This window comes from Chrysochloris asiatica, unplaced genomic scaffold (genome assembly GCF_000296735.1).
Source record: "Chrysochloris asiatica unplaced genomic scaffold, ChrAsi1.0 scaffold00044, whole genome shotgun sequence".
In the NCBI taxonomy this organism is placed as follows: domain Eukaryota; kingdom Metazoa; phylum Chordata; class Mammalia; order Afrosoricida; family Chrysochloridae; genus Chrysochloris; species Chrysochloris asiatica.
The window spans coordinates 8,089,356-8,102,880 of NW_006408562.1; the positions used below are offsets into that span (position 1 = coordinate 8,089,356).

At 41.5% G+C, this 13,525-nt stretch overlaps 1 protein-coding gene across 1 annotated transcript in view; it reads left to right on the forward strand.

Moving 5' to 3' along the window:
* Window positions 1-13,525, forward strand: part of TUBGCP5 (tubulin, gamma complex associated protein 5) — a 94,687-nt gene that overhangs the window by 27,800 nt on the left and 53,362 nt on the right. The window contains exons 6-7 of the mRNA XM_006861869.1: window positions 5,712-5,847; window positions 11,767-11,881. Of these exons, the coding sequence (XP_006861931.1) occupies window positions 5,712-5,847; window positions 11,767-11,881 (251 nt within the window). The remainder of the gene's footprint in view (window positions 1-5,711; window positions 5,848-11,766; window positions 11,882-13,525) is intronic.

The window sequence follows — 13,525 nt, forward strand, 5'->3', positions numbered from 1 at the left end:
GAGGTTGGCCCAGGATTGGACATTGTTTCGTTCTGCTGTGCATAGGGTCGCTATGAGTCGGTTCCGACTCAATGGCACCTGACAACAACAACACAATGTATTCCATGTATTAGAGCCCTTAAGTTTGTCCTTGTTTTTTCATTATTTTTATAGTTATGGGATTTACTTTAAGGTCTTTAATCCGTGTTGAGTTAGTTGTTGTATATGATAGGAGATATGGGTCTTCTTTCATTCTACTGTAAATCGATTTCCAGTTTTGCCAGGACCATTTGTTAAAGAGACTAACCCTTCCCCATTTTATGTATTTTGGCCCTTTGTCAAAGATCTGTTGGCTAGTTGTGGTTGGATTTACTTCTGTATTCTCAATTTTGTTCCATTTATCTGTGTGCCTTTCATTGTTCCAATACCAGACTGTTTTGACCACTGTGGCCGTGTAGTTAATTTTGAAATCAGGAAGTGAGAGGCCTCCAGCTTTGTTCTTTTTCTTAAGCAGTGCTTTGCTTATCAGAGTTCTTTTTCCCTTCCATGTAAAGTTCCTGGTCGCTTTTCCCATTTCTTTAAAGAATGTTGTTAGAATCTGGGTTGGGATTGTGTCATAACTGTAGATTACTTTGGGCAGTATTGACATTTTCACAATGTTCAGTCTTCCTATCCAGAAGCATGGTATATTCTTTCATTTTTTTGTAAATCTCTTTTGGTTTCTTTTAATAGTGCTTTGTAGTTTTCTTGGTTTAGGTCTTTTGTTTCCCTTGGTCAATTTATTCTTAAATATTCATCCTTAGGGTGGCTATTGTAAATGGTATTGTTTTCCTAATGTCCTTTTCAGACTCTTTACTAGTATAAAGGAATCCAACTGATTTTTGTATGTTGATCTTCGACTCTGCCACTTTGCTGAATCTGACAATGAATTCCAGTAATTTTTTTGCTGAGTCTTAGAAATTTTCTATGTATAGGATCATATCATCTGCGAATAGACAGTTTTACTTCTTCTTTACCAATTTGGATGCCTTTCATTTCCCTATCTTGCCTTATAGCTCTGGCTAAGACTTCCAACACAATATTGAATAGGAATGGTGATAAAGGGCATCCTCGTCTGGTTCCTGTTTGCAAAGGGAATTCTTTCAGTTTCTCTCCATTGAGAGTGATGTTGTCTGTGGTTGTTTATTCGTTGTTAAATGCCGTAGAGTCGAGTCCTACCCATAGTGACGCTGTATAGGGTTTCCGAGGAGCAGTTAGTGAGCTTGAACCACCAACCTTGCTCTTAATTACATTGAGGAATTTCCCTTTAATTCCTCCTTTGTTGAATATTTTTATCAAGAATGGGTGTTGGATTTTGGCAAATGCCTTTCTGCATCAATCGATATGATCATGTGGTTCTTTTCCCGTTTTGTTTTGTTTTGTTTTGTTTTGTTTTGTTTTTTGCTTATATGGTGGATTACATTGAATGTTTTCCTATTATTGAACCATTCTTGCATCCCTGGTATAAATCCTGATTGGTAATGATGTATTATTTTTTTATTATGTTGTTGAATTATATTGGCTAGGATTTTGTTAAGAATTTTTGCCTCTGTGGTTTTTAGTGATGTCCTTCCCTGGCCATTGGTATGAGGATAATGCTTGCTTCATAAAATGTATTAGGAAGTTTTCTCTCCTTTTCTATATTCCGGAATAGAGTAGAACTGGTAACAGCTCTTCTCTGAAAGTTTGATAAAATTCACCAGTGCAGCCATCTGGGCCTGGACTTTTTTTGGTAGGGAGATTTTTGATAACCTGATCAATTTCTTCTTTTGTTACAGGTTTGTTAAAGTTTTCTACTTCACTCTGTGTAAGTTTAGGTAGGTCATGTTTTTCTAAAGATGTATCCATTTCCTCTAGATTTTCAAATTTGTTGGAGTACAATTCTTCATAGTATTCTGTTATTCTTTTTATTTCCATTGGTTCTGTTGAGACGTCATCTATGTGGTTTCTTATGCGTGTTATTTGTATCCTTTCTTTTGTTTGATTTGCCAGTGGTTTGTCAATTCTATCAGTCCTTTCAAGGAACCAAGTTTTTGTCCTGCTTATTCTTTTTATTTTATTATTATTATTATTATTTAATGTTTTATTGTGAATTGTGTGATAATCTACATGGGAGAACATCAGCTTTACATTCATTCCATCATCCATCATTTCGTTGGCATAGTTATCATCCTGTCCATGCATCTTCACCCTACCAAGGGGTGTAACCTGTAAACCTGCACCCCCCTCCCACCACAATCCTCAGCCCCTTTCCATCTCCTGATCCCGAGCCCCCAGCCCCACCATCTCTTGACGTTGTCTTCTCTGCCTCCATCCGAGGCCTCACTGCCTCTCTGGGTAGGATTCCACTCTTCGCTCTTCTCCATTGATGGTCCCAGGGTCCGCTGCTCCGAGACTGATAGATTAATCACTCCCCTCTTTGTTACAGAATGTCCATCTTTAGATTTCCAACCCTCTCAATCAGTCCTGATAACACTTATTCACCATTGCATCACAAGAGACCTATCTATATTTCATTTCATCAGCCCTTCCTGGACAGGCTGGACACCACTCCCTGGAGACTCTTCCTTCCACCACGCCCTCTGGATCTAGCTTCCCTCTTGAAAGCTTGTAAGCCAGTCACTTCTTATCTTTGTATCCCTTCCCCCATTTTGGATAGCCAATGTCCAAGTTGCCCATCCCTGTCTACCCTTTGTGTGGAGGGGGTGGGTATAGTTCTTGCAGCAGGGACTTGTTTCCTCTTTTGAGCTACTGCATTTATAGGTGTAGGTGCTTATTCTTTTTATAGTTTTTCTGTTTTCTGTTTCATTAATTTCTTCTCTAATCTATGTTATTTCTTTTTTTCTGGTGACTGTAGGTTTACTTTGCTGGTCTTTTCTAATTGTTGGAGATGTTATATTAATGTGTTAATTTTGGATCTTCCTTCTTTTTGGATGTGTGCATTTATTGCTATAAATTGTCCTCGGAGCACTACTCATGCTATGTTCCAAAGGTTTTGGTATGTTGTGTTTTCATTCTCATTTGTTTCAGGGAATTTTTACATTTCACTTTTTATTTGTGCTACTACCCAGTAGCTTTAAGCAGGGTGTCATTCAGTTTCCATGTATTTGACTTTATTTCCGTGATCCACCTATTATTGATTTCTAATTTTATAGCATTGTGATATAAGAAGCTGCTTTGTGGTATTTTGATGTTTTTAAATATAAGGTAACTTGCTTTGTGGCCTAACATATGGTCTATTCTGGAGAATGTTCCATGTGCACTGGAAAAGAATATGTATTGTACTGTTGTGGGGTTCAATGCTCTATAAATCTATAAGGTCAAGTTGACTGATTGTGTTGTTTAGTTTCTGTGTCTTTATTGAGTTTCTTCCTGGTTGGTCTGTCCTTTTTCAAAAGTGGTGTGTATTAGAATCTCCCATTGTTATTGTAATGTTGTCTATTTCTGTTTTCAATTCCACTGTGGCTGGTGTTGTTGCTAAGTGCTGTCAAGTGAGTTCCGAGTCATAGCGACCCTGTTGAGGAGTGACTGATGAGCTTGAACTGCCAACCTTGCGGTTTAAACCTACCTTGCAGTCCAGTGACTAATCCTCAGCGCCACATCAGGACTCCTCAATTCCATTAGGGATTGCTTTATTTATTTCTGGCTCTTTCATTGGGAACATAGATATTTATTATGATAGTGTCCTCTTGTTCATTTGACCCTTTAATTATGAGATAATGTCCTTCTTTGTCTCGTAAGCTGGCTTTTTCCTTAAAGTTCATTTTATCAGAGATTAACATTGCCACAGCCACTCATTTTTTATTGCAATTAACTTGGTATATTTTTTTCTATCCTTTGATTTTTAATCTATTTTTGCCTGCATGTAAGGTGTGTCTTGCTGACAGCATATTGAAGGATCCTATTTTCTTATTCATTCTGCCACACTCTCTGTCTCTTGACTGGTGCATTTAATCCATTGATAATCAGTTTATTTCATTTTAAAACACTCTGTTTTATCCTGAAATCCAAATGACCTCTTCACTACCTGGATTTCTGTTACTATACCTTTCCCTTCATTCGCATTGTAGTTTCCCTAATCATAGGCTAACCTCCCAGTTGCCCTAATTTCAGTCTTGTAGTTGTATTCTGCTCTGGACTCTTTCACTTCCAATGCTGCTGGTGGTGGTTGTGTTCTGTGGAGTCAGTTCTGACTCAGCAACGGAAACAGAAAACCTCATCTTTCTCCCACATCACAGCTGGTAGTTTCAAACTGCTTACCTTGAAGTCAGCAGCCCGACTCGTAACCACTACACTACCAAAGCTCCGTATATGTTCCTGTTACTATGGCCATATTTTTAACTACTGATCCTTCTTTGTTTTCAGATTTCACATTCCAATCACCTGTAATTTTCAGTCCATCTTAATTTCATGTTTGATCAATTTTAGACTGTAGGAATTAGTGAAACCTCCAGCTTTCTTATGTTTGGTGGCTGGCGCACACATTTGAATAGTAGTCATATTAGCTGGTCTTCCTTATAGACATATGAATACTACCCTATTACTGACAACAAAGTACTTCAGGGTAAATCTTGAAATGCTCATTTTGACTATGAGTGTGACACCATTCCTCTTCAGTTTTCTTTCCTGGCATAGTTGTTGTTGTTAGGTGCCATCGAGTCGGTATCAACTCATAACAACCCTATGCACAACAGAATGAAACACTGCCCAATCCTGGGCCAACCTCACAATTGTTGCCACGCTTGAGCTCATTGATGCTGCCACTTGGCCAATCCATCTCGCTGGGGGTCTTCCTTTTTTTCTCTGACCCTCCACCTTACCAAACATGATATCATTCTCCATCGACTGGTCCAAAGTATGAGAGATGAAGTTTGGCCATCCTGGTCTCCAAGGAGCACTCTGGCTGCACTTCTTCCAACACAGATCTGTTTGTTCTTTTGGCAGCCCATGACACTTTCAGTATTTTCCTCCAACACTATAACTCAAAAGCATAGTAGGGTAGATAATAGTCTGATTCAGAATGGGCAATATTAGTCCATTTCAGCTCAGTAGTCTTGGTGTGACGCTGTAGGGTAAACACTGGACTGTAAAGTTGGTTTGAAGCACAAGATTGGCAGTTCATACTCACCAGCTATGAATCGGAACCAACTCAACAGCACTTAACAACAGCAGCAAGTGTCCCATTTAATTTTTGACAACATCCTGGATTGATACCTTGTTACGTTCCACGTTCTGATTTGCAGCTGCTCTTATTTTGAGTTGTGCCCTATCAGCAAATGAAAGTCTCGAAAGCTTTGCTCCATCCATGTTACTAAGGTTGGCTCTTCTTTCAGGAGATAGCTCTTCCCCGGACCTATTTTGATTGCCTTCCAAGTGGAGGGCCTGATCTTCTGGTACTGTTATCAGTATTCCACTGCTATTCATAAGGTTTTCAGGAGTTGAACCCTCAGAAGTAGACCACCATTCCTTCTTCCTTTTTCTTTAATCTGTCTTATTCTGGAAGCTTCTGTGAGAGGGTCTACCATGGATGACTTACTGTATTTTAAATACTGGATGCATAGCTTCCAGCACCACAGCAAAACACAGGCCACCATAGTATGACAGACTATGATGAGTGGTGGTCTTTTTTTCTAAGTAGCTCCTATTTTTATATTCTCTAAAGGTGAGCTTGGTTTTGGTTTTGTTTGAATCAGAGCTGGTCTGAAGAAAGTGAAGGCGAAGATGATCAACAGCCTTTAAACAGAGAGGACTCTGGGATCCAGGTGGACAGGACACCATTAGAAGAACCAGATCAAAAGAGAAAACCGGGGCCCGGAGTCAGCTGGAAAGGTACTCTGTTCATGGAGGTTGGCACCATTTTCTAGTAGAGGAATTTCCTGGAAGGACAGCAAGTTTTTATAATAAGTTTTATAGTAAGTTTCATCTGACTCAAGATATGGTAAAGCACTTGTCTGCTAACCAGAAAACCATTGGTGTGAACCCACCGGCCATTGTGTAAGAGAAAGATGTCCGCTTCTATCAGCGTTACAGCCTTGGTAACCGTGTCCTAATCAAACGGACTCTGTGGGAATGGGTTTTTTTTTTCTCTCCATTTTTATGAAACAAATCTTTGTAAACCCTTCATAATTAGTTGCTATTGAGTATACTTCGATTCATGGTGACCTTTTCTTCTTTAGTGCCTAAGACTCAGCACTTTAGAATGAATGTTGAAAAGTGTTTTTGAGTGTAATTTTGTTCTTTCATAGTTCTCAAGGTTTTCTGTCAGTTCCGAATGTCTCAATTTATCTTTCAGTGATGATTGTCTTTGCTGCAGCTAGCCGTTCCTCATCATGTTTACTCTGACTCATGGAGACCTCACGTGTCTGAGTACTGAGTAGACTTAGTTCCACAGGGTGTCCAGTGGCTGCCTTTCTGGAAATACACCAACCAACCGCCAGGCCTTTGCTTCTGAGGTGCCTCTGGACGGCCTTGACACACCAACGTTCTAGTTAGCACCAAAGCAGCTGGCTGTACCGTCTAGGAACTCCTTCCTCAAGTTAGTAACTAAATAAAAGAAAAAGGTAGATACAATTTAATTGGAATGCCTGCTGTGTAGATTTTTGTGAGGAACTGAATTGGTAGAATTTAGAAAGAGCTGAAGACCACTTTAGGGAATCAGTCGGCTAATCCTACTTTTTCACTTTGCAAATAAGGAAACCAAGGCTGTGGTGTGAGAGTGTTTCACAGCCTCACCGCAGGAGAAACTAGGTCAGGCATGTGTGGGCAGGCCCCACTCCACTTGGACCTTACTAAGTTGGATATGAAGTAGTTAAAGCTAATGTAACACATGAATGATTTTCTAGTTTTCTTTTTTCTTTCCTTTTTAAAAAACTATTTAATTGGACCTCCAGGGCAAAGGATGGAATGAATCTTGTTCAGAGCACGCTCTCATCAGTAGTCTGTGTAGAGCTTTTTAGTAAAGATTGTAAAATCTTTTTCAAATTCCCATTTCTCTTTCCCTTTCTCTGCCAGCCTACTCACAGGCACCTGTTCTGAGGTGTTTTATAATATCATTTTTCTCAGATCTGCTGTGGTCCTATAAAATGCATTGATTAGTGTATTATGTATTTTTTAATTGCCTAACTGTTAATCTTGCTTATGATGGAAGTGTTGCTCAAAGCAAACGATAAACTTTCAGCTACTAATAGAAAGATTGGCTGTTCAAATCCACATAGAAGCACCCTGTATAAATGGCCCAGTGACCTACTCCTAAAAGGTCACAGCCATTAGAAACTGTATGGAGCACAGTTTTACTCAGACACACTGGGGTCACCATGAGTTGAAATCAACTTGACAGCAACTGATTTTTTGTTTTAAGTTTTGTTCTGTTACTTTTTCAGTCAACTGTTTTTCACTTTTTATTGTGAATTGAGTGAAGGTTTACAGAGTAGACCATTAGCGTTATATTCCATAAATCATACACTTCATTAATTTCAAGGATTAGAATCCCCTCAGTGTAAAAACCTCACTTACTTTTCCCGTGTTTCTTATTTCCATTCCATCTTCTTTTCCACCCCTGCTGAATTCTGCCCTTAGTAAATGCTGCTCTTTTGATTACAAGTGGTTGACCATTCTGTGGTATCATTGCCCCCTTATACCTGTCTATTGCTTGGCTGAAAATTCAGCCCTGGACCTGCATGCAGGGTGATCAAGAGCCATAGTTTTGCGGTTCCACCAACCTCTTATCTGACCAGTAAGCCTGATCTATTTACAGTCCACTGTTTTCAAAAATCATCCTCATTACTCTACGCCCATCTCTGCTCTTCTTCTAACTGATGCGTAATACTCTACAATTAGAAACTTTCTGGTTTCTATCATTCGTTCCCTTTTCAATACCCTCTGAGGTGTCTTAACTGCCCTTCTGCTGTATCTGGTATGATCTCCATGTGATCCTCTTGTGTGTCCATTATGTGTGGAAGAGCTTGTCAGAACTGGAAGTTCTGTCCCTGTCACCCACCTCCAAGGTAAACGTCACCCCTCTGGTTAGTGTCATTGTTGCTTTAATTTGCATTTGTCTGTGTACACAGGAGCCCATTGCTGCTGCCACTGTCTCTTCACCTACTGTCCTTCAGACAGACTATCATTTTATTACATTAAGTTCACTGCTTCCAGCCAGTTCCAGTTTGACCGCCCTACTGAGAATTTGCATTTCTAACTCAGATATGTACTCCTGATGTGGCGCAGTAGGATCAGCACTGGTCTGCAAACCACAAGGTCGGCAGTTCAAACCCACCAACTGCTCACGAAAGCACTACATGGGGTCGCTATGAGTCAGAACCAACTCGATGGCACGTAACAAAACCCTAGATATACAAAATCAGAACCTACATTTAAACAAGTTCCCAAGGTGATTCTTAACGTATATTTACTTTGTGTACACACTGAATACATAACAATCCCCTGTGCACGTGCTGCGTGCATGGAAATACGCTGGGGATTCTTAAGATGTTCCATATGGTGCATACTCGAATCCAGCTGGAACTGGCTTGGGAGGCCGTGGCTTGAAGAGTATTTATACCAGAAGATTAATAGGGAAAGCCGGGCAGGGTATTTTACAGTCTTTATTCTTGGTGTCAGTTTGAAATGTCAAGAAGCCTCTTTTCAAGGAGAAATACCAGGGAACCTCTATTGCATGGAACAGGCGTGTTTATGTGGACTTTTTTTTTTAATGTGCTTTCATGTTTCTTACATGGTTTAACTTAAGGCCCCCTTAAGTGGAGTGGGAATTCTTCAGCCTGTCTGGCTTCAATTCCCTGAGAGATTCATTCTTAGGGGTTTGAGGGCTGAGAGCTCCTCTCATCTGAAACTGGTTCTTGCTGATAAGGGACATAGCAATCTAAGGATTGTTGTTGTGGTGGTTAAGTACTGTTGAGTTGGTTCCAACTCAAAGAGACCCTGTTTAGCAAGGATGGGGAATGTACGGCCTACACCCACGAAATCATTTGGTCTGGACCTGCCAAGGCATCCGCAGTTCCAACTATCACGTTATTGTTGCTGTTCAGTGCTATTGAGTCAGTTCCAACTTCATAGTGACCCTGTATAGGGTTTCCGAGGAGCAACTTCTGGGTTTGAATTGCCAACCTTGGGGTTCACAGTCCAGTGCTGATCCTACAAAGCCACACCAAGAGTCCAGGTATCACATTGGCCGTGGTTATGTGCCGTAGAGTCGGTTCCGACTCATTGCGACCCAGTACAGGGTCTCTTGTAGCCACAGTCTTTGTAACACCCACCAAATGATGCTTTCCTGATAGGCTGGGAAGCTGGATGGTAAGATGCTGATAGGATTATACTACTCAGTTGTGAGTGCTTGTTCACAGGGCGAGCTGTGATTGGTTACCTTTGACATCTGGCTGGGCAGAAAATGAGCTGACTCTCTGAATAGGGCTCTCACTCCCATCAAAAGAGAAAACCAGGAGTGGAGTGTGTCCTTTGGGCCCAAGGACAGAAAGCTATGACCTCAGTGGAGCCGTTGAGAAGTGGCAGAGGAGTACCAGCAGCAGAAGCAAGAGTGAAAGGACCAGATAGAGCAGTGGTCTTCCTGGCCAGTGCAGTGGGGTGCTGCCTGGCATTTAACTGAGGGGCTAGAGTAGCCGATGTACGGAGCTAGAGCTGAGTGCCTTGAGGGTGAAATCTAGGGTGGAGTGGAGTGCCCTGTGGGCATTTATTAACTGCCTAAGGAGGTTGGTAACAGTAACTGAGTAGGGCCCAGACCAGCAGAGAAGAAACTGTGCTGACCAAAGACGTGAATTGTAAACTGTTAGGGTCCCTAACAAATCCCATAATCATGAGAATAGTCTGAGTTCTGTGTGGCCATTGCAACGGATTCACCAACCCTGCAAAGAAGTGGAGAATGCGTGGGGAGGATGGGCGGTGTCAGAACTGATCGGGAAGGTGGAGGTGGAGGCACGTGTGACCGCAGCATCCTTGGGCTGCTGACTGTGAGTTTTGTGTAGGTGACAGGCTGAGTTGGACTCGTCTGCATCTGGTGTTAGTGTCAAGGTTATATGAGTCTCAAAGAGTTAGGCAACTTTCCCCTTTCCTATGCATGCGAAAGCTGGACAGCAAATAAGGAAGACTGTAGAAGAATTGATGCTTTTGAGTTATGGTACTGGAGGAGAATATTGACAGTGCATGGGCTGCCAAAAGAACCAATAGATCCGTTTTGGAAGAAGTGCATCCAGAGTGTTCCTTAGAGGCCAAGATGGCCAAACTTTGTCATTCATACTTTGGACATATTGTCAGGAGGGACCAGTCGCTGGAGAAGGATATTATGTTTGGTAAAGTGGAGGGTAAGAGAAAAAGAGGAAGACCCCCAGCGAGATGGATTGGCCAAGTGGTAGCATCAGTGGACTCAAGCGTGGCAACAGTAGTGAAGTTGGCCCAGGATCGGGCAGTGTTTCGTTCTGTTGTGCATAGGGTCGCTGAGTTGGTACCGACTCAGTGGCACCTAACAACAACAACAACAACATCTTCTGGAACAACTTGTATAAGATATAGAAGCTCGGGTAGCATAGTGGTTACGAATTGGGCTGTTAACCTCAAGGTCAGCCGTTCAAAACTACCAGCTTTTCCACAGGAAAAAGATGAGGCTTTCTGCTTCCTTAAAGATTTCAGCCTTGGAAACCCTGTACATGGTCGCTCTGAGTCAGAACTGACTCCACAGTACGCCACCACTAATCTTTGAAATTTAGCGTCAGTCTTAAAGTTTTGGAGTCCTCAAGGAATATTTTGAATATCATTTCAGTATCTCTAATAGAGTCCTGGTGTGGCACTGTGGGTTAATGTGTCAGACTGCAAAGGTGTTTGAACTGCAAGGTCGGCGGTTTAAGCTCACCAGCTGTTCCTTGGAAACCCCATACAGGGTTCTTATGAGTTGGAACCTACTCAACAGCACTTCATCACAACAACAATGGTGGTTGTACTATTCAAACACCAGTTTGTATCTTTCTGTTCATGGAGTCATTTTTTTAAGTTGAACAATATTTACTTTCTATCCAATGACATTTAATTATGTATGTCTCTATGTTGTTAAGTGCTGTCGAGTCACTTCCGACTCATAGCAACTTCATATAGGGTTTCCAAGGAGCAGCTGGTGAGGTTGCACCACCGACCTTGCGCTTCAAACTGACGTGCAGTCTGGTGCTCACCCTACAGCGCCGCACTCCTTATATCTCTAGACATGGTTTTGAGTAAATGATCTGTAAATGTGGTTGTAGTTGTTCTTAAGTGTTGTCGAGTCAGTTCCGACTCATAGTGAATCTGTATCTGGTTTCTGGAGTCTTTTGAAATCTTTGTGGAAGCAGAAAGCCTCATCTTTCTTCATCAGAGCAACTGGTGGGCTCTAACTGCTGACCTTTTGGATCGCAGCCCAGTGCTTATTATGTGGAGCCACCAAACACCAATAAATATTATTGGGTGGCTATTAGTTTAACAAGTTATTTTAAGCTATATATTTGAATGAGCCTGTTTTCTAGAAGAAGCCCTGATGTGGCACTGTAGGATAAGCACTCAACCAGGAGATCTGCTTGAGCTGCAAGGTTGGTGGTTCAAACTCACCAGTTGCTCCTTGGAAACCCTATACAGGGTTGCTATGGGTCAGAACCAACTCAATTTTACTTAACAACAACATGTTCTAGAACCAATTGATGGCAGTGAATAAGTTCGTGAGTATTATAAACTTAAACTTTGTATTAAATGTTCTTCCTGCAGATGAGACAGATGACCAGAACTGGCTGGAAGAGCATGTGGTTCTACGGTACTGGACGACCAGGCCTGTAGGGTTTCCTCACAGTTTACATTTGCACTCTAATTTAGCGGCTGTCTGGTAAGAAGCTACATTTTTCTCTTGTTATGCATATTTTCTCATTGCAGCAATATAAATATAACCGAATGTCGGCCATTTCAACAGTTTTGACACGTACAGCCCAGCCACGCCAGTCACACTTACCATGTTGCAAAGCCATACACTGTTAGCCATTTACAAATCTTTTTTTTTTTCCTCTCTCTCTTATTTTTTATTTCACTTCTTTCATTTCCTTTTTTTCAGTTGTGGGAAAGTTCTCGATGGTTTGTCCTTCTGAGAAAATAAACGTACATTTTCTCCCTTATAGTACAGAAAAATTAGAGCAATTTCCTTCCTTTTCATTTTTAATGCTTGCCCAATCATCCAAGTTAGCATATGCCTAAACTCTACCCAGTGAATAATTCTCCATTCCCTCCCACCCTTGATAGCCATCATAGAATGTTTATTATAGAAAGAAAACCTATTATGGACTGTTTACAATAATGGTCTCTCACTGCAGTATCTGTTCCTTTGCTAACAACCAACCAATTTCACTTTGCTGCCGACTGATGTCCTCCATGTTACACAGTGATTTGCAGATTCATCGTTGTTTTCAATGTTGCATAACATTCCATTGTGCTTATGTACCAAAGTTCGTTCAGCCATTCCTCTGCTGATGGGCATCTAGGCTGTTTCCATTATTGGGAATAACACTGCAAATAACATTTGTGTGCAGATATCTATTCATACCACAGCCCGCATTTCTTGAGGATATGTACAACTTGAGAGATTGGTGGGCCATACAAACTTTCCATTTCAACCCTTGGAATAAATGCCACACTGTTTTCCACAGTGGTTGCACCATTTTGCAATCCCACTAGCAGTGTAGGAGGGTCCCAGACTCGATACACCTTCCAAGCATTTATTGTTTCATTAATAACTTTGTTATTAATGCCGGGGTAAGATGATACCTTGTTGTTTTGTTTGGCATCTCTCTAATAGCTAATGATTGCAAGCACTTCCTCATATGTTTGTTGGCTGCCTGAATGCCTTTGTTGAAGTATCTGTTTAGTTTTACATTCATCCTATCCTATATCATTCCATTGCCATGGTTACAATCCCCTCCATGCATCATCAACCAACCAAAGCGTATACCCCACAAGCCTGCCCCCTAGTCGTCAGCACAGAGCCCCTCTCCCTCTGTGGGTCTAAAGTCCCCATCTGCTCCATCTCTCCACATAATTGTCTCTGCCTCCATCTCTGGCGTCACTGCTTCTCAGGGTAGGGTCCCGCTTTCTGCTCTTCTCCCTTGATAGTCCCAGGGACCTTGCTCCTAGACTGAAAAGTTAATCACTTCCCTCCTTGCTAAAAAATGTCTTCCTTTACATTTCCAACCCTGACAATGAGTCCTGATAACAATTATTCACTATTGTATCACAAGAGACCTATCCTCATCTCCTTTCATCAGCCCTGCCTAGACAGATTGGCTACTACTCAATGGAGATTCTACCTTCCTCCATGCCCTCTGGTTCTAGGTTCCCTCTTAAAAGCTTATAAGCCAGGCAATTCTTGCCTTTCGATACCAACTCGATGGCACTTCACAACAACAACACTACTTTGGTTATCCAATGTCTAAGTTGCCCATTCCTGTCTACTCTGTGTATGGAGGGGGTGGGAATGATCCTC